The 18,800-nt window shown below is 42.3% G+C and overlaps 1 protein-coding gene across 5 annotated transcripts in view; it reads right to left on the reverse strand.

Moving 5' to 3' along the window:
* The window catches only part of AKAP13 (A-kinase anchoring protein 13), a 184,149-nt gene that overhangs the window by 76,246 nt on the left and 89,103 nt on the right, over positions 1–18,800 (reverse strand). For all 5 annotated transcript variants that reach the window (XM_017742616.1, XM_017742619.1, XM_017742618.1 and 2 more), the window contains exon 9: positions 14,845–14,906. In XM_017742616.1, the coding sequence (XP_017598105.1) occupies positions 14,845–14,906 (62 nt within the window). The remainder of the gene's footprint in view (positions 1–14,844; positions 14,907–18,800) is intronic.

An 18,800-nucleotide genomic window follows, 5' to 3' on the forward strand; every position in this document is an offset into this window, starting at 1 on the left:
CTACAAAGTAGGGCATGGAAAGAAAGAGAGGGACATGGACAGTCCCCCACGACCAGACATCACAGGGATCCCACCTGCGGCAAATCTGTGCTACTCTAAGGGGGAAGGTCAGTGATGCAGCAACAAACCTTCACAATCCTGGTCCTAAAACACCTTTATATTCATCAGCTTGATTTAATCCTTGGGCAAATCATCCACAGTACCAACACAAGTTTTATTCTCCAGCCTGGGACTCTCCCAAAACTTCCTTATTCAAATCATATATTCACACAAAGGTCTGGAGAAAGGCATTTCTTTATGGAGCAACACTTTGGGACAACACGACTGAGCTAATTTAACATCCAGACAATCCACTGTCCAGCTGCAGCCTGTGTTAGAGCTCAAAGACAGAACTGTCTAACAAAGAGCTAAAGAGCCGTGGGGGAATGAGGAGGGCTTGGAAAGCTGTCAGACATACGGATACACGGAGCGTGTGTTCTGAGAAAATACAAAAACACCTTGAGAGACCTTCAGCCACTTCCTGACCTTCCCTTTTTCTAATATTTCTCAGAGATCCAGTGTACATTTTTCAGGAATTTCTATTGTCCAAATAACCTTCAGAAAAATGCCAAAGCTTTGGTCAGCCACAGAGCATGCCCAAACATCCTTCCAGAGGAAGTCAACTGCCCATCTCACTGCTCCCAAATGGCTACAGGAGAAACACAACCCACACAAGAGATTAGCAACCCCTCAGCTGACTCTACATCACTTCGCAAGATCTGCTTCTTCTTTTACCAAAAATAACTGCAGTTGGGATGTCTAGCTGGCTGAAGTGCTGTGGGATCTTGGACCATGCCACAGATATTTATTTAGCATGTTATGGGAGTTGAGAGAAATACTTCTGCTGTCAAACACTGGACATGTTTCTTTGCTCTGTGAATTCCAACATCCTGAAAATAGGGAAGGGAAAACACGAGTGGATAAAGTGGGAACAGTCCCAAAGCAGGCTGTCAAGGAGCACCTGAACTCTGAACTGCAGCAACAAACCAGCTACACATCCCCTGTGTCCTCCTGTCAGCTGCTCCCGTGCTCAGGCACTTCCCACCAGGGCACCAGGTCTAATGACCTACATACTGGGTCAAACACAAAAAAATGTTCTGTTATTCTGTAAAGAATAACACTATTTGCAACCAAAACAAGTGGATGGGAGATAATGCCTTGATTTCACAGCTGCCACAGCCCAGCCTGGAACTGCTGCTGAAGAAATGACATTCACTTCTCTGATCTCATCCAAAACTACAGTTGGTCACAATAGATTTGCTTATGTTTTCCTTTATGGTTTTCAGTTGCTGATGTGTAGATTTTACATGCACACAATGAGTCACAATCTTCGTTAATTACTGTGATTCCAATCTAAAGGCAGCATTACAATTTCTGGGATCTTGAAGGATAATGATATAAATAAAAGTATCTAAAAGAGTGAATTGCATTTATAGGAGTTTTCAAACCACCATAAACATTATACAAGTCACTTGAAATTAGTTTGCACAGACTAGCCCCCAAATACTTGAAGGCCTGCTCAAGCCCAATCAAGCAATGTCTAATAATTTGTCCTACAGAGGAGTTAAGGAAGAGATCATTGCATTTGTCTCAAATGCAAGAAAAATGGGATGTTTCATTAACTATAAAGTTCACAAATTCAAAAATCAAAGGAGCTTTTCATTTTTATATCATCCATAATAAAAAAGCCCATTCTGACACTTGGGATAGATATAGGATATACGAAAGTATTGACTTACACAACTAAAAACATAGATTCTGTTGTCCCGTAACAACACATTCGAGAAAGACTGAATTTCTACGGTTCAAAATACGAGGATAAAAATTAGTTTGAGTTTTTGTTCAGGAAAACAAAGCACCTCACATTTCCAGAGTGCAGGAAACACCCCTGTATTCTGAAATGACCCCCACTGCTGTGGGCAGGGCACAGGAGCAGGCCTGAGCCACTCCAGGATGCCTCAGCATAACATGAGATCAGTGCCATGAAATGTCTGGTGGATGGTTCTATCTGAAGAATTATGTCTTTAGCTAAAAACAGAGACAGGGCAGCAGATTATGTAGATGAATTGGCGGATAAAGCCCAACAAAAATGACGTATGGCATGAGTGAGTGAAATTAATGGACAATATCAAAAAGACACATCTTGAACTGAGGAAATTATTCAACTTTTACCATTCTTTCATGCCTACAGTTTAAGGCACTGTAATGCAACTGAAAAACAGAAACGGGTCATTCAAATGAATAAATCATGCCAGAAAATGATTCAGCTTCCCTGCCTTTTTTTTTTTCCCTTTCTTTTTTTTCCCTTTTTAACTGAAGTCCCTAGGACTCAGCCCTTAGGAAGCCCACACGACCCAGTGTATTGTCCTGGCCAGGCACTCTGTCAAAAGGGAAAAAGTTATCTTTTCTATCATCTTGTAATTGAAAATCTGGGAGGGGAAGCGGTGGGAAAGCAAAGCACTGTACAAAGGCTCCCATCACATTCCCAGGTCAGCTTTTTGCTTGGCTGCTAATGAAGGCAGGGGATTGAGGACACTGTGGCATTTGTTTTGCCCTTCCAATTTTTCTGTTTGCTTTGTGGGAAGGGGGATCTCAGCCCCCACTGAGATGCCCTGAGTGCAGCCAAGCCCCTCTCCCAGCAATAACAGACACTCCAGCTCACCCTCCTACCTACACCCGCATCCAACCAATATTTTCGTGCCCTCTCTCCATGCATTTGGAAACTTGAAATAAAATCCAATGCAAACTTTGAGAGGAGGCATTTGGAATCCAGCTCCCACCTGGGAGGTCTGCTTGAGGACCACATGAGTATTCCTTTGCTCACTGTTTTATCCGTTTCCCTGGTAGTCCTCTGTAAAGAATATTAAACAAACACGTCTTTACAGCTCAAGAGCCCAGGAGAGAATGTTGACCCTGTGGAAAAAACCCAGGTTTTATCCATTTTTACCCCACTTTCATCCCTCTGGACTAAAGATGTATATACAAGGGTAAGGATTCATTGGGTCCACAAAGCCGTCATTAAGGACTGCTACATCAATCCATGCTGAGTATGTTCTCCCCCATAGCCTAATTTTAGAAAGTATTTTTAAAGGAATTTCAGGGCATAAAACATGTATAATTAACAGCCAGATACGTGGAAGCATCACCATTAGTGAGGAATTTTCTCAACAGTTGATGCTGCTCCAGAAAAATAATAAAATATTTATTCTAAGGTTATAAACGAACATATCCTACACCTCTACCAGCTTTTCAAAGATCCCTCTCCAGTAATACTTGCTGTTGCAAGGTTAAGTCCTAACTGGAATGATGGATCCCAAGCCCTGCTCCTATGCCTCTCCCCTCAGTTAAATCTCAGGCCAATACATGTGCTCTAGGAAAGTTTTAGCAAATTGCTGAGCTTTTGTGCTCCCCTCTGTCATTCCCCACCTGCCAGAGCTGCTGCATTTCCATATATTTAATAGCTTTTTTCAACAGATAAATACATTTAAGCCAATGGATAATGATAAATGGGGCCAAAAATGTCAAAAAGCAGCATTTATGATATCCTGCAATTTCCCTGAGTTATCCTTCTGATTCACACTGTCCCAGGAGCTGCAAATTGCTGCGCTGCAGATAAGGAAAATGGAACATCTGAGATTTCTTGCCAGTGACTACAAGGAAAGGGTTGGTTTTGTTTTCTTGGGAAGAAAAGGGAAAATGTTCTGAAGTTTTCTCTTCAGGATAAAATCCAAAACATTTACAAGACTCAGGAGCACAAAAGCTTGCAGATAACCAGCAGAACTGATGCCAGTTCCATCAAAGCAAACTAGTAACAGCAACTGGGAGGAATGCAGATTATGCAGCATCCTTCTCTATAGAAAAAAACAATCCTTTCTGTTATGCAACAGTTAAATAATTTAACTGTTCCTAGTTATTATTCCTCAGCTAGTCTTTTTTGGCTATTATGCAGCACTAGTCTCTTCTGTTTCTGAAGTTTGCCTTTCAGAGAAAAAAAAAGGCAACTTCAAAACATGCAAAAATTAATGAGACCCATATGTGGGATACTGTCATTATTCCATGTTTATAAGAGGATCAGGTTTTGTTAAATGGGCTTATTTAATGCAGACACATAAGCAAAAATACCCAGCAAAGATCTGAAAGCTATTGAAAGCAAAATATTTTCACAATTTAAACTGAAAGCCACTATATATTTTCGTGCAACTTTGTTTATGGCTTCTCTGACAGTTTATAAAGTTCTCCTAAGCAGAGAAACATCTCCTAGATAAGATTTTACCTTTTTGACTCTTTTCATCCTCATACTGTATTTAAGCTGGGCCAACCTAAAAAATCAATGGCTTATGGAAACATCTGTTGATACAGGCACACAATTTAGACTTTTTTCAACAGCTGTTGTTATTTTATGCTCTTTTTTGGCTAGGCCAGTTGGAAAGACTGGAAGAAAATACAATTTGGGCTCCTTTCCCGACTTTGGTCTCTCTTTAGCGGCTGCAGTGGGCACCTCGTTCCCTCCCCTGTACTGGGAGTTTGGGGGAAAAAGGCTGAATGTCCCCCAAGTCTGGTCTTGCTCACCAGCCTCAGACAAGAAACAAAGGAAATACATCTCCCAAACGGGCACCTGTGTTATCTCACTCGCCTAAATACTGGCTTAAAATACCCCCTGCTGCTTTCTGCCCCATACAAGGGACTAAAACACCCTCCCTCCACTGCCCATCTTCCTGGCTCCCATTTCCACTTCCAACAGCAATCCACAATAAACCCCAGGTTTGTCTTGCCTCCCCCCCTGCTATTTCATTGCCGGGATCCAGACATTTGCCAACATGCTCCGTAAAAGATAACACACAATATATTTTAAGGGCCAACCTGCCAAAAGGTATTTGGTGCTTCAGACAGAGCTGCTTCCCAGACAGAACACGCGCTGCTCACTGTAAGGCTTGCGTAAAAATGGAATGTACTTTTCTTGTGAATCAAATGATTACCTAACAAAAAAACCCCCCCCGACAAATTCAACCAAAATATCCTATTTTCAACATTTAATTCAACTGCTAGTTGAAACAAGATGTTTCCATCTAAATTCTGTTTTCTTGAAAGAGAAGAAAACAACTTATAAAGCTTTTAAAGAGCTCCAATCTTTTCCAGTGTACATTCAAACTGTCAGGAGCCAAAGAAAGCCAATACCCCACGCACAGATTTTTTTCTTTCCCCTTGCTCTTTTGAACAGAGAGGACTTGTTTAATTTTACCTTCAAACTTCTTATTTCCCTGCCATGCACTCCCAGAGTCTCCGTCAGTTGTGCCAAGGCTTGCCCAAAAGGACAGTCATAAAAAAACCAGTTTAAACAGAAACTGCTTATCTAGAGGAGGGAGAGCCCCAGGTTTGAGAGCAGAGGAGATATTTCAGCATTAAAGAATTCTCGGAGCTACTCCAAGACACAAATTTTTGTTGTCTGGTGCACTGTAAGGATTTTAAGCCCAGAAAGAAGCTATTTATTTAGTCTATATACACAGATTTATAACAAAGGCAGAGGATCCATCTACAGTCTTCTGGGTGCTTTTTGCATCGTTTATAGCATACGAAGGAGACCTCAGCTTTGTCAAAGACAGAAAACAAGAAATAAACAAGGCTTGACAAGAAAAATCAAACACTGTCCCCCAAACACACAGCTATAAAAAAAAAAAAGCCTTTTGAGATGCCTCTCGATGTCTCCTTAAAACACATTAAAACCCAGAATTTGCAAAATGCCCTAAAATCCGTTTCAGCAGATGCTGCAGGGAGGAAAGGACTTTCTCTCAGCCCTTCCCTTTGGAAGACCGTGGGACCCCAGTCTTTACAGTCGTGCCTCTCTTCAGTCATCTGCAGGTAGGAATATCTGGACATGATGTAAGCAACCTTCCTTCTCTTTTAAAAGGCTCAGAAAGGTATATCACCACCCTGTTTTACCCCTGGTGTGCAGGCATTGGAAGCTAAAACTTATCTGCCTCCTTCTGGGCAAGCAGATCAGTAAGCATTTCCTCACCTTGTGATGGTCAGCAAGTTAAAAAAAAATAATAGTGGAACAAAATACCGAGAAACCCTTCTTTAATCCCAGTAGATTTTAACAGCCCATCCCTTTCCATGCTTTTGGTAAGAATCAGTACAGTATTTTGGAGAGGCAGAAGAGATTTCATACTCCTAAACACTAGATCTCAGATTGAAACTAACGTTTCAGAGAACTGCACCTCCAGCCTTTGTAAATGTGTATTTTGGAAATATTCCTCCCAACCACTTTCAGGCATTTAGTATGTCCAGCTGTGTTAAGAAACCAAGCAAAAGTTCAGTGTCAAGTAAGTCAGGATTATGATCTTTTTGTGATTTATGGAGGTAAGCATAGTCTCAGACAGAAGAAAAACAAGTCACTTGATGCTAAGCAGACTCAGCACCAGGGCTCAGACTAATGAGCGAGCAAGGGTGAGGCTTCATTTTCCTGCCTCTTATCTCAGCAGCTGGAAGGACACCACAGGAGGAGGGAGAGCACAGCCAGAGATAGGCAGAGCCAGCCCCAAGGTACCTGCAAACACAGTATTGGTGTACTGGTGTTCCAGTGGGGAAGATGGAAATGCTCCAGGAGAGGGAGACACGTGGTATTGGATAAAGATGCACGTAAGAATATGCCCCCAAATAACTACGTGCAATAATAAGGAGAAACTACTATTAAGTGGCTGTACTGGTGTCAGGGCAAAGTCTTTAGGGAGAAGTAATACCTAACCAGGCTGAGGAAGCCATAAGCCAAGCATCAGGCCTTCTGCAGATCTGAAAGGAGAGCAGCATAACTCAGGTTCAACAGAATAGCAACAATTCCTCTGTTTCAAACTACACAAACAGAAGAGAAAGCAAACAAGGTAATCCAGAAACATTTTCTCTCTTTTTTGGATTAGTCCCCTGGGCATGGCTACTGCCTTCATTTTCACCGAGTACATCACTGGCACTAACGTGATAAACACAGCAAGAAGGGAGGGACCAGTTAAGTTCACCACTACTCAAGGGAAAATTCAGAAAGTTTGCTACATGAAGCACATACTTATTTAGGCATAAATGTAATGCAAAAATGAAGAAAGAGAAGTGGAAGGAGAACTTTATCAGCTGCAAGAGACCAAGTGCAAGAGAAAGCCTAGTTTAGAATTTGCTCCTATCTGCTAATTCCTATACAGCTGATCAAGTATATTTTATTAAACCATTGCAAAACTCTTTTTACATTCTTGTTACAGGCTCTGTGCTGGGGTTATTCCAAAGCAGAAGTTCAAAAAAACAGACTACAGAAGTAAAAAACCAAAGTGACAATGGAAAGGAGGTAAGTGAGAAGAAACTCTTATCCTTTGTGTCCAGCTGCTCTGGGGTCCCAATAAAAAAGTCACTCTTGTCCATGCTTTATACCTGGCATTTGGACACATCACCTCTTCTTTGGCATGATTTATGACTAAAGTCTTCTACCAAAACTCAGAAGTTTCCTTTGCTTGAAAGTTTCAATGAATTTGGTATTATGACAGAAAGGACAGCTAGCACTGCCCACGGCCAAACACAACACCAAGGCACTGCTCTGACCCTGGGGGTTTTACTTTTGACCTGCAGCTGCCTCAGCTCAGCCAAACCCACTCCCTCCCAAACTTTTATTTCAGATATCACATGCTGGGATACCAAATCACACAGTCCTTCTGGGTAGACTAAGATATTTTAATCACCCACTGCAACATTAACCATCTGATTTCACAGTGCCTGTCCACCACCACCACCAGTCTGTCCTGTACTACTGCAAAGATGTCCCTGCCAAGCCAGAGAGCCATCAGTCTGCTCAGTCCAGTCCAAGGATGCTGCATGAAAAGGTAAACATTTAGTTATTACCCAGGCTTTTATCTCATCTGATGTTTTAACAGCAGTTTGAGCCCAGAAACATTCTGCAACACAGCTGAGTCACCCTGGGCCACACCAGGATGTGTAAGTAACACCAAGCAGAAACAGCAGAGATGCTGTTACAAAAACAGGTTTCCACCTCTGCATGAAAATAATATAATAAGGCAAGGCAGACAACCTAAAACAGGTGGGAAAAGGCTGAGAACAGTAACAAAAAGGGAAATCTGTGAAAGGACCATGAGGCTACATGCATTTTGATTCCATGTTTCCATGGAAAAAGTTTAACACTACTTCTTTTCTTCTTCTTCCTCCCATCATTCTTTTCATCCTTTGCTGGAAGTTAAAGTCAGAAATGCCGTGTCTGGATATTGCTAGAGCCTGCTTCATCAGTGACCAAGAGTTCCTGTTCATCTCTCAGGCAGTTGTTCTTGTCTGTCCCATGACTACTCACAAAAGCCCAGAACAAATGTATGGGAATATAATTAAAAATCTATTTCTTATATTTATAAGGTTTTTCTCTAAGGTGGTGTAACTTACAATGAACTGCAAAAAACTAAGTCGACAGAAAAACATGAACAGTGGCCTGACTACACTGTAAGGGGCCAACTCTGACTTCCAAAGTATCAGAATGGAGCTGGATAAGTTCCTTCAGAAGGATAAAAACCCAGCGATATGATACACCAAAGTATCCATTTATCTTAATAATGCAGCCTCCATCAAAAGTCCACATTTGGTCTCCCATGCTATCATCTTAGTTTCCTCTATATTTAGACCAGGAGTTCAGTGTGCAGTAACCATGTCTACTGCACAACAGTTACACCACAAAACTTGTAAAATATTTCAAACACAAATAAAAGAACCCATAGGATAAAGGAGATTGGACCACTCAAAACCAACACAGTATTTTCCTTAGTAAGGTACAATATTCAGTGCCAGCATTCCTTTGCTAGAGGAACAGTCTTATACATCCATTATTTTATGGAAAGTATGGATCCATACTTTCATGACTGCATAAAAAATTGAATGTATCAAACCACTGGAAGAGAACTCCAAACGCAGGATTTTCTATACTTGAAATCTGTTAGATCTGTATTTTACAAACTTGTAAAATAACAGTCCTGATCCTAAAAAGGGCCTCCGAAAACTACTTTAATACACTGATGTAAAATAATGTGAGTGAACCCCTTTGTCTGAAGCAAGCCAAAAGTGAGCTCTGCAGAAGAACTGCAGTTATTAAACAGTTGTCTTTAATCTAAACCATCTCAAAAATACAGCAAGAATATACACACAACTCTGCCTTCGAGGCAACAGCACCTGGAGATGGATAAATAAAACTGCAGGTAGATCTTGACGATTTAACAAATGAGCGTGAAAAACCAGAGGGATAAACTGTGCAGCTGCTGCTGGGAGGCTGGCAGTCAGATGTTTTGTTAGAAAAAATGAGGAAATGATGAAAAACCAGAATATCACACAGCAATCTTTGCCTCTGAAGAAGAGTGGCTGAAGGGGAAGGCGTAGGGGAGGAGAATTAACTCACCATCTCCAGAGATCAGCGGGGGCTGGCACCAGCCCCGTGGCCCGGGCGTGGGCACCTTCATCTGCCCCCAGCCAGACCTGGGAGCAGCATCCCTGCGCTGAGCTGCGGATTTGGCTCCATGTCCACGTTCCTGCCTCCCTCCCTAACATCCGTGAATCCTGTGGCTGAGCTTGGAAACTAGTCTCTATGAGCTGAGGATTATCAGCATTCGGGATACAAAGGCATCGGAACTGCAGCACCCAGAGAAATTCAGTGCAGGACAAAGAAACCTGCCACAACAGTTGTATAAATGCCTTCAAGGCATGAGTAATGGTAAAGACCAAACAAGAACCCCAGCCTGGTTTGAATTTCTTTTTCTTTTCTTTCCCCTGGCTTTTATTCTCACTCCCTGCAGCTTGTGAGGTGATGGCCAGAGCAGCCGGCGAAAGCTGGGGTGATGTGTCCTGCACAGCAATGAATTCACTCAGGGCTGGCCAGCTGACACAATTTCCTCACAGAGCTCAAAGCCTCTGCTCAGAGCATCCGGGGCAGACACAGGATGCTGGTGGGTGTGAGAAAGGGCCTGGCAGATGACTAGCCCAAAGCCTTGACCCAATGGGTGTGTGTCAGCCTTCAGCATTAATGCCAGGCTTAGGACAGGCTCCCTTTTGGCTCAGTTTTTCCATGTTTACGGTAGTTACAGGACAACATTTACAAAGAGAGGGTTACACAAGTGATTTTAAAGAGGCAGGGTGAAAACAAAGGCTATCGTTAAGGCTGTACTTTCCACTGCCAGACCCGGCTCTGATTTGTTTCCAGCACTTCAGCCACTTGCTCTGAAATTGCCCAAGCTGTTGAGGAGATTCCCATGCTATTCTGGAGGCCCTTTGGAAAAAAGGGATTTGCAACCCCCATCCCATAGTACATCCATATGTACACACATGCAGATGGAGAAAATGGACTTCAGTCCACACAGACAACCTGAATTTTGTCAGGTTCTCAGGATGAGCAGTTTGTTATAACGATTAATTCCCAAGAAAATAAATTGGAGCCTGGAGAACTATACCAGCCCCTTGTCTCGGGTCACTAGCAAGGTTCAGTAGTTTGGAACCATGAAGCATCACTTTATCTGGCACCAGCACCAGACTCTCCTCAGCACCATGCACAGGAGGTGGGTGACACTGTACACCTTGGCCAGAATTTTCTCCATTGATCTGCTGACTCCAAGGAAGAGAAACATGAGAGACTACAGTTGGGGGGGAAGGAAAAATCTCTGCATTCTTCACACCTTCTGTCCATCCCAACACTCATCTCAGTGCCATGTGGGTCTCTACTCTCTCCCATAAGCTCTTTTCCACCCCATTCAGTCCATCCCCTTCATCTCCTACCATCCCAGTCCCCTTCCTTTGCTCACCCTGCCAGACCCTGGCCTAGTAGCTCCTTGCTCTTCTCCCTTTTCAGCAAAGCACAAACCTGGGGGCCTACAAACCACTGGGCAACAACAGACCTCAGGCTCTGTCCTGACAGCATCATCTCTCTTATCTGTAACAACTCCCAGGGAAGGAGGTTTCCTAGCCTTCCTAGGTGGTCTTGCAACAGTTTTATGATGCTAACAGGATGTTTTCACAACATACAGCCTAAATAATCCTGGCAAATTAGCAAAACAGTAAATTAAACTGCACAGAAACCTGGGACTTTAATAACCACGATTACATGTTGGCAGGCTGCTGGACTGCACAACGGTTTTCTTCTTGCTGCACAGAATAAATTTAGTTCCTTCTACCTCTTCTCACGTTTCTTAATCTCTTCTCATTGTTTCCCTCTGGACACTTTCCAATCTGCCCGTGTCCTCCTCCGAGCAGGGCACCCCAAATGGATTCGATGGCTCTGATGATGGCTCCACAGTTCCACACATGAGTAAGTCACCTCCTGCACCTTACGGAGGACACTCCTTCAAATATAACTCAAAACAAGACTTGTCTCTCTTGCAATAGCTCTTGCTGTTGATTCATTTGTAATCCACTAAAAATCCTCAGTCTTATTTTAGCCATCCCTCTCCAGCTTAAAACTGACTTGGTAAATGTGCGTTTTGCTTTCTCCTTTGCAAATGCAGCACTCTCTGTCTGCTTTTATCTCTTATCTGGATGTGCTCTCCAATTTCTTAAGGTCACTCTGAACCCTGACCCTGTTCTCCAAGCGCCTGCAATCTCTCCCAACCTGATGTCATCTGAGTGTTATAAACATACCTCCATCTTCCAAATCATGACTGAAAATATTGCAAGTTTCCCCCCAGAAAGTGATCTTGCTGATATATCACATGTTACTGCACTATTTGGATCAGTGGAGGGATGAAAGTGCAAGACTTTTCCAAGTTTCATTCTCTGCATCTTCTGAAAACACAGACATTAATTAAAAACTAATTCCTCTGGTAAAGGTAGGATGCATTCAATTCAATAGGAACTAACTAATAAAATCAGTAAATGCAAAGGAAAGGCTATTTCCCAGTGAGCTCTGTTCCTGAGGTCAGCCAGCTACAACTTCTCAGTCACAGGCTCAGACAACCAAAGCCGTCAGATGAACCCAGCAGCACAACCTTATCCATCCTGCCACATGAAGACAAAGATTCAGCAAATAATTAATCACAACCAGTTTCTGGGATCAACACAAGAGAAGCATGTCAGGGTTAAGTTCATTTCAAAGCGTTGCTTTACTTTTATGATGCTGGAGCCACAAGCCCCATTTAAAATTATTTTAATATTGCAGCATGGAGCAGCCAAACCAAATTTCTCATCAGAGTTAACAATTACTCCATTTTAAAAACACTAAAGTCTCATTTTAATAGATCACATCAAGTGATTGTCCCAGCTCTACTCAGGATTCCCACACGAAGCAGGAAGATGAAGACCAGGAGAGTCTCCATCAGGATGAGCTCTCACTGCCCACTATGAAAGCCTGGGAAGTTCTGCTTACTGAGTTTTATAGCTGAACAGACACAACCTCTGAGAAAAGATTCTGGAAATTTAAGAAACAGATAATTTAAAAACTCATTTTAATTGGAAAAAACATTTTTCCATTATTTTCTCTTCAGTGCTTATAACCCTACAGAGACAATCATTTTCATAAACATTTTCCAGCAGCAGCTTTTCCACGACATGCACAAGAGTCTTCTGAAACAACTACAGGGGAAAGTGTGAGATTTCACATATGTAATACTGGCATCACAGATCCAGCTAATTCTAAAAATTCCCCACAAGTTTTCATTCTTCAGAACCCAGCTTAGAAGAAAGAGTTTTCCCCCTTCTGTCTCCAGAGCACCCAAGCTACTGTCCTTCAGCCTGAATGAACTACACAAGAAACTGCACTTTTTAAACTCCAAGACATTTTTTTTTTTCAGTAACTTGTGCATATGGAAAGCTTTCCACATTGAGCAAATTCCTCACCCATAAAACAGGAGTTAACAACAATTCCCAAGATCCGAAACTGCTGACAGCACCGGCGAGGCTGCAAAATACCTGGAGCTCCTGACCAGGGGCAAGCAACAACACTTCTCTTTGCAACAAGTTAAGAAAACCACCTTTACTAACCACAAAATAGCTCTGTAATGAGAAACCAATGAGCACCTGAAAGACTTCTGGCTACAAAAAGAGGCAGCACTAAATAAAGCAGGGTCAGGACGTGGCAGGAGAGGCACAAAGCACGGTGGCTTTCACCGGCCAGCTCTGACCCAGCCCACACGTGTGAATTAAGCTCTATTTATAAGCCTTCCACTCCTTTTTGGTGGTTTTTTTTTTTAAATGACCTTAATATAGTGCAGTTGTTAGTTTGTTTCTGTTGAACGTAGCAACAGGAAACCCTGTCAGTCCTGCAGCAAACTTTCCATTCCCCTGGCACTCCCATTCCTGCCTCGAAAAAGCCGGATTTCTAAAGAGGTGTTTGACAGGGTGGGAGGGAGAGGAAGAAGAGAAGAAAGCACACACACAAAACCCAAAATGCCGTTAAACATGCAAAATGGAAGCCAAATTCAATGATTTTTTTTTTTTCTTTTATCCTCGTTTGAAAAAAAAAAGCAGTGTCCTAGTTTGCATTTTCTAAAGATTTCTTATTTCACTACCAGATTTGTAAGTATTGGTCAGGAAAATTATCTTTAATACAGAGTCAGTTTAAAAAAAAAAAAAAAATCAGTAGCATCCTTAAATTCACACATTCCAGTAATAAAAGACTTCCGTATCAGACAGCACAAATTTTAGCTTGAAAGTTATTTTCTCTAGTCCCTGGCTAACTCACCAAGCAAGCAGCTACAGAAATTAAGCCTTAACTTGTTAAAAACATAATAAACCTGATTTTATTACAAGCTTTGGCAAGACTGTTCTCTGCTCAAAGAGCTTTACTGCATGATGAGCAAAGATTTTTGGAGCTCCACCCTGCAGTGTGAACTCATCCCCCCAGTATTTTCTCTTTTAACAGCTTCATAATGGTAGGGGAAGACACAAACACAGCTGCTCAAAGGCAACGTGCTCCAACGCAGGCTGCCATCAATTTACCATTCACAAAACACGTTTTCAGGAACATGAAACCACACATAAAATACAGGAGCAAATACAAACCCAGCTAGGAAAGGTAAGACTTAAAAAACAAATTGACAAAGCAGAATTTGTATTAGCAGTGCTTTAAATGAAAATTATGTTCAAGTAAAGCTGAATATCCACCTTTTTTGTTTTTAAAATCACAGACAGTCCTTAAATATAGCAAAGCACAAGTAATAGAATACAATACCAATGGATTCCTGATTCCTGGCATGACCTTTTCATAATTGTTTCACTGACACAAGGAATATAGACTTTCCCCCCACATTTGATCCCTATATATCCCCCCATTATTCATTTTTCTTCCAGCTAAGGCATAAGCACTCCCATCCCATGATGCCTTTAGACCTCAGAGCCTGTGCACACACCAACAGCAACCACAACCACAGCCTTTTCTGCCAAAAACTCCCTGGAAACACAAAGCACAAGAAGGGATGGAGAGACTCTCCAGGACCACCCCGGCAGCAGCAGTGCAGGGACCTTGAAGGTGCTGCTGGCCCCCACACAGCATCACCCTCCTCAAGTGCATTCCAGGACATGGCTTTTATCAAATCATACAAAAATCTTGGTACAACCTTGCCCCATGAGGAACCTCTTGGCTCAATCTCTCTGTCGCCGACTGAGAGAACATAAATGTGCCTTAACCCAGCAGTTGAAAATGCAAGGGCTAAAAACGTCCAGGCTATTTTTAAAAGGCTAAAGCAACATCACTGGACATCGTTCAGCTTTGCAGAGGCTGCAGAAAAGAAAACTAGCAGGTCACAGCAGCAGTGGTGTTTCTTTATAAAGCACAGCAAAGGACAAGGTGACTACATGTGCACTCACCACTTCTTCCGTCCGCTCCTTCAGAAAATCCACCTCGTCCTCAGTTTTCATTTTCCACCTCCCTGTGCAAACAGAAGGTCCACAAAGGTAATTTATAAACACACTTCTTTAAGTGCTACTACTACTTTTATGTTTACTCAAACCAGTCCCTCCCCAAAAAAAAAAGAAAAGAAAATGCAACCCCCAAGCCCCTTCAACAAGTCCATTTGAACCCCTTCAAGTCCATTTGATTTCCAGATTCTGGTTTCATTGCTGACTTTGCTGGTTCCTTGCTATTAATTTTAACAACTATCATATCTGGGACTGAAGGAAACTATGAAACAGCAGCAAGCATAGGGTGAAACTCCTGAGAACCTGTAGGTGAGGCCAAGCACATCTGCAGATATTTTGCCCATGTATGTTCCTGGCTCCCATTCATCTAGATAAAGAACAAAAATTTTTGTTGTTTTTCTCCTTACCATAACCCAAAGATAACACAAGAAACCAGCCTTGTCTGCTCTCAATAGGTATTTTAAGCATCGAAAAAAAAATTAAAATCACAAGCTGCAAAAATTCAACCCACCTGCACTGCCTTACGGATGAGAGAATTACCCCCCTGGTCTAGGAAAGCAAAACCTCTGCTGCTGGAGTTTACAAAGTCCCAGCTGATTTTCCTCTTCTCCATGCTCCCGTGATGGTATCACCACCACAGTCATACAAATTTCACATCCCAGCTGCTTTCTCTGCCCAGCCAAGTTTTCATTAGTCACCATTCCCCTGGGGTTCCCCCTGCTTACCTTTTTCTGGCACGAAGTCAACATTGTAATTGTCTTTCAACCCCAAGCTAACGATTCTCATGATACACAGGACACTTTGAGGGGCGTGAAGTGATTTGAACAAAGCCACCCAGATGGAGAGTGGCTGTGTCAGGGCTAAACCCCGCTCTGATCCCACTCCCTCTCTCATTTCTACTAAAAACAAACACTGGATGGATGACAACGCCTTCTTAAGGGCAATGTATGCTTGCAGTGAGTTTACTCGTCCAGGGATTTAGCAAGAGGAGCCTCCCATCTTCATGGGGAAATTATCCTAAGAGTCATCACTAATGGTTTTCCACTGGCTTTAATGTCTACCCTTGTTTCTTTGGGACCATCTGGTTTTGCAATGATTTTGCCTCAACTGCATGAATTTGTGGGCAGACTCAAAAATGAGAGGTAATGCTACAAATTTCTGTGAGTTCCATTGGTTGGGAGATCTGCTTGGGGTCACGGCAATGCCCTGATGGTTGAGACCTTGATCCAAAGACAGAACACGCAAGCAAGAAACATTTGGTGCACTGAGGATGGGAGAAGCAAGCTTACCCTGCTAGGTAAGAAATAAAGGATGGAGACATTTTGCCCTCAGATGAGATTCAAGACAATTTTTTCACTCTGTCACTTCTTTCTAAACTTCTATTAAGAAATATCCCAAAGGAAAAGCACTATAAAGCTATCACAGAGGTCTCTGGGCATAAAGCCCCTTATTGCACATGTGGCACTGTTAGTGACATTTGTTACCTGCTCATCCTGCCACTCTAACAGGGGAAGGAAATGCTTTTCCATAGGGAAAATGCCACCGATAAGAATGTGAAGACTCATAAGGTGATATTCCTCTGTCGAAGAATGTTTTCTTGAAATGCTGAGATCTACAGGAGATATTTCTCCCAGGAGAATAGCTAGGGAGCAGTAATTACAGTATTTGTTAATTTAAGATGGCAGACCCCAACCGTACAATCTAGCTTTGCTGGGTTTGGTTTCTGCCAAGAAACTGCAACTACTCCGAGGTGTTTTGTCAGCACAAACCCATGGCATCTCTTCTCACCCAGCCTGGCTACTGTGATATGATTTCATAACCTAACTCCTTTCTTTTTTAATGAGTAGCATCTACCTGCCTGACTTGCAGATGATGTGCTTGCAGAACCCATTACTCAGCTCTAATGCAGTTCTCAGTCTAAAGCTAACAGCAGGAGGAGATGCCTCAGGAAAGCAGGATCTACCTTCATCAGCCTTCTTCAGGGTTGTGACCAGTCACTAGATACCTGTCTGGATAAGGAAATTAGCCTTTTGAAGTCTTTGTTTTGGGGGTAGGCGGAAACTAAGCAGAGGCAATGAGATAAACAGGTGTATATTTGGGAGCAGCATCACAATATAAATTAAAAAAATTGAAGAGAGCTCAATGATCTGGACTAATGGCAACAGCAATTATCAGCTGATTACATCTCTAATAAATTACCATGACAATAAACCCCTCTGACTACACGTGTTTCTGAGAAATGGCCTTGTGACCTATACTTCCTTTGGGAAGGCTTTATTGTATTCCACCCAAAAAAGATGTGATTCATTCTGAGAACTGACGAGTTTGGCACAGATATATCCTCTGTACAAACCCAGACTGCAGGGAAAACTCCCCAGCACAGGCACAGCAAAGAAAAATTGAAGGCTGCCACTGAACTCATACAAAAAACATGCTACCCAAGGCTAGACACCAACATGAAAAATGTACACAGCAACAATTATAAACAACGAATCAGTTCTGTTGAATTACTGCCATACCAGAGTTCTAGATGCTGCTTTATAGGAGGTCAGTTTCAAAAATATTCCAAATAGTGAGCTTGGATTCATATCAGTCACTTGTCTCTGCTTTAAGCTAATGATTTATTTGAGCTTCCCTAACATTTTGATTCAAAATAATCCTAAAGGACTTCAAGAGAAAATATTACAATTGAAACTTTGTTTCGTGCAGCATCTCAATGCAAATAAACAATTTCTGCTTAAGGACAGGTCAGACCATTTTATTCCAAGACCTTTTAGCCCTAAATCCTTATGTATTTTAAATCAGTAACAGGATCATCTCCTTTTTTCCTCCCCTTTCCATATCCTAATACAGAATGATGACTTAACATTACTTTCCTACTTTAGCTACTATCTTATTGGACTGTCTGGCCCCTTTTCCTTTTAAAACCTCGCCTAGACAATGTCATGACTCCAAGAATCCAACCAGAGATAAAGACCTGGACTGTACAGATAGAGCTGGCAGAGCCAGAGGCTCCCAGGAAAAGGAGCCCTGCCAAGTATTGACTTACAGCCACTCCCATCAATTGAACTGTCAAACCAACACAACATTTAAACAGGTTCCTTCTGAAAAGAGCTTTCCAATCCATCTTTAAATCTTTCTTCTTATTTACTAATGATCTCCTGACTCATGTTTACTGGTTATCTCTTGACATATATGTTTATATGTCTCTTGACATATAAACATCCTAAAAATCCTGAATTCAACAAAAAAGGGATTTGCTGGACCCTCCACTGACACCCCTCTCCTCTCCAAGCCTTTCTCCTGCCCTCAGTTATTCTAATGTCACATACCAGAACAAACTCTCTGAAGAGTAGACTTAAGAAACAGCTCTCAGCATTAAAGCAGGGAAGCAGCTTTCTAACTCCATAACTTCATTACTTATATCATGGCAGACTTAATCATTTAAATGCTCTGTTTGTTTGTTTGTTTGTTCAGTGCTGGGAAAGCAAGAGGCACTGTATCGTTTTCTCATAGCAAAGAAAAAATGGCAACTGAAAAAGTTCAGCTGCTTCCATTTAACAGCTGCCTGAACAGGTGGGATACACAGATCAGATTAGCTCCATGCCTCAGTACCAAATTCACCTACCATTAAATCCCAGGCTGGAGCAACAAACCCATTTCTTTTTCATTCCATGTACCCCTTTATCCCCCTTCCTGGAGTTACCTGGAGATGTTTTCCATTAGCTCCTGTTGCACGGACCCAAGGCTTTTATGCTGTCCCCCAAGTCCCACCGCACTCCCCCATCACCACTCATCCACGGGGGATGCCAGTCCCGCTTCCCAGCCAACAGGAGCCAGTAAAACTCATCATCCCAGTTCCAGTACTGCTGGAATACACTGGCAAACACCACCGGCTGCTCTGC

This window comes from Corvus brachyrhynchos, unplaced genomic scaffold, assembly GCF_000691975.1.
Source record: "Corvus brachyrhynchos isolate BGI_N302 unplaced genomic scaffold, ASM69197v1 scaffold97, whole genome shotgun sequence".
NCBI classification, from domain to species: domain Eukaryota; kingdom Metazoa; phylum Chordata; class Aves; order Passeriformes; family Corvidae; genus Corvus; species Corvus brachyrhynchos.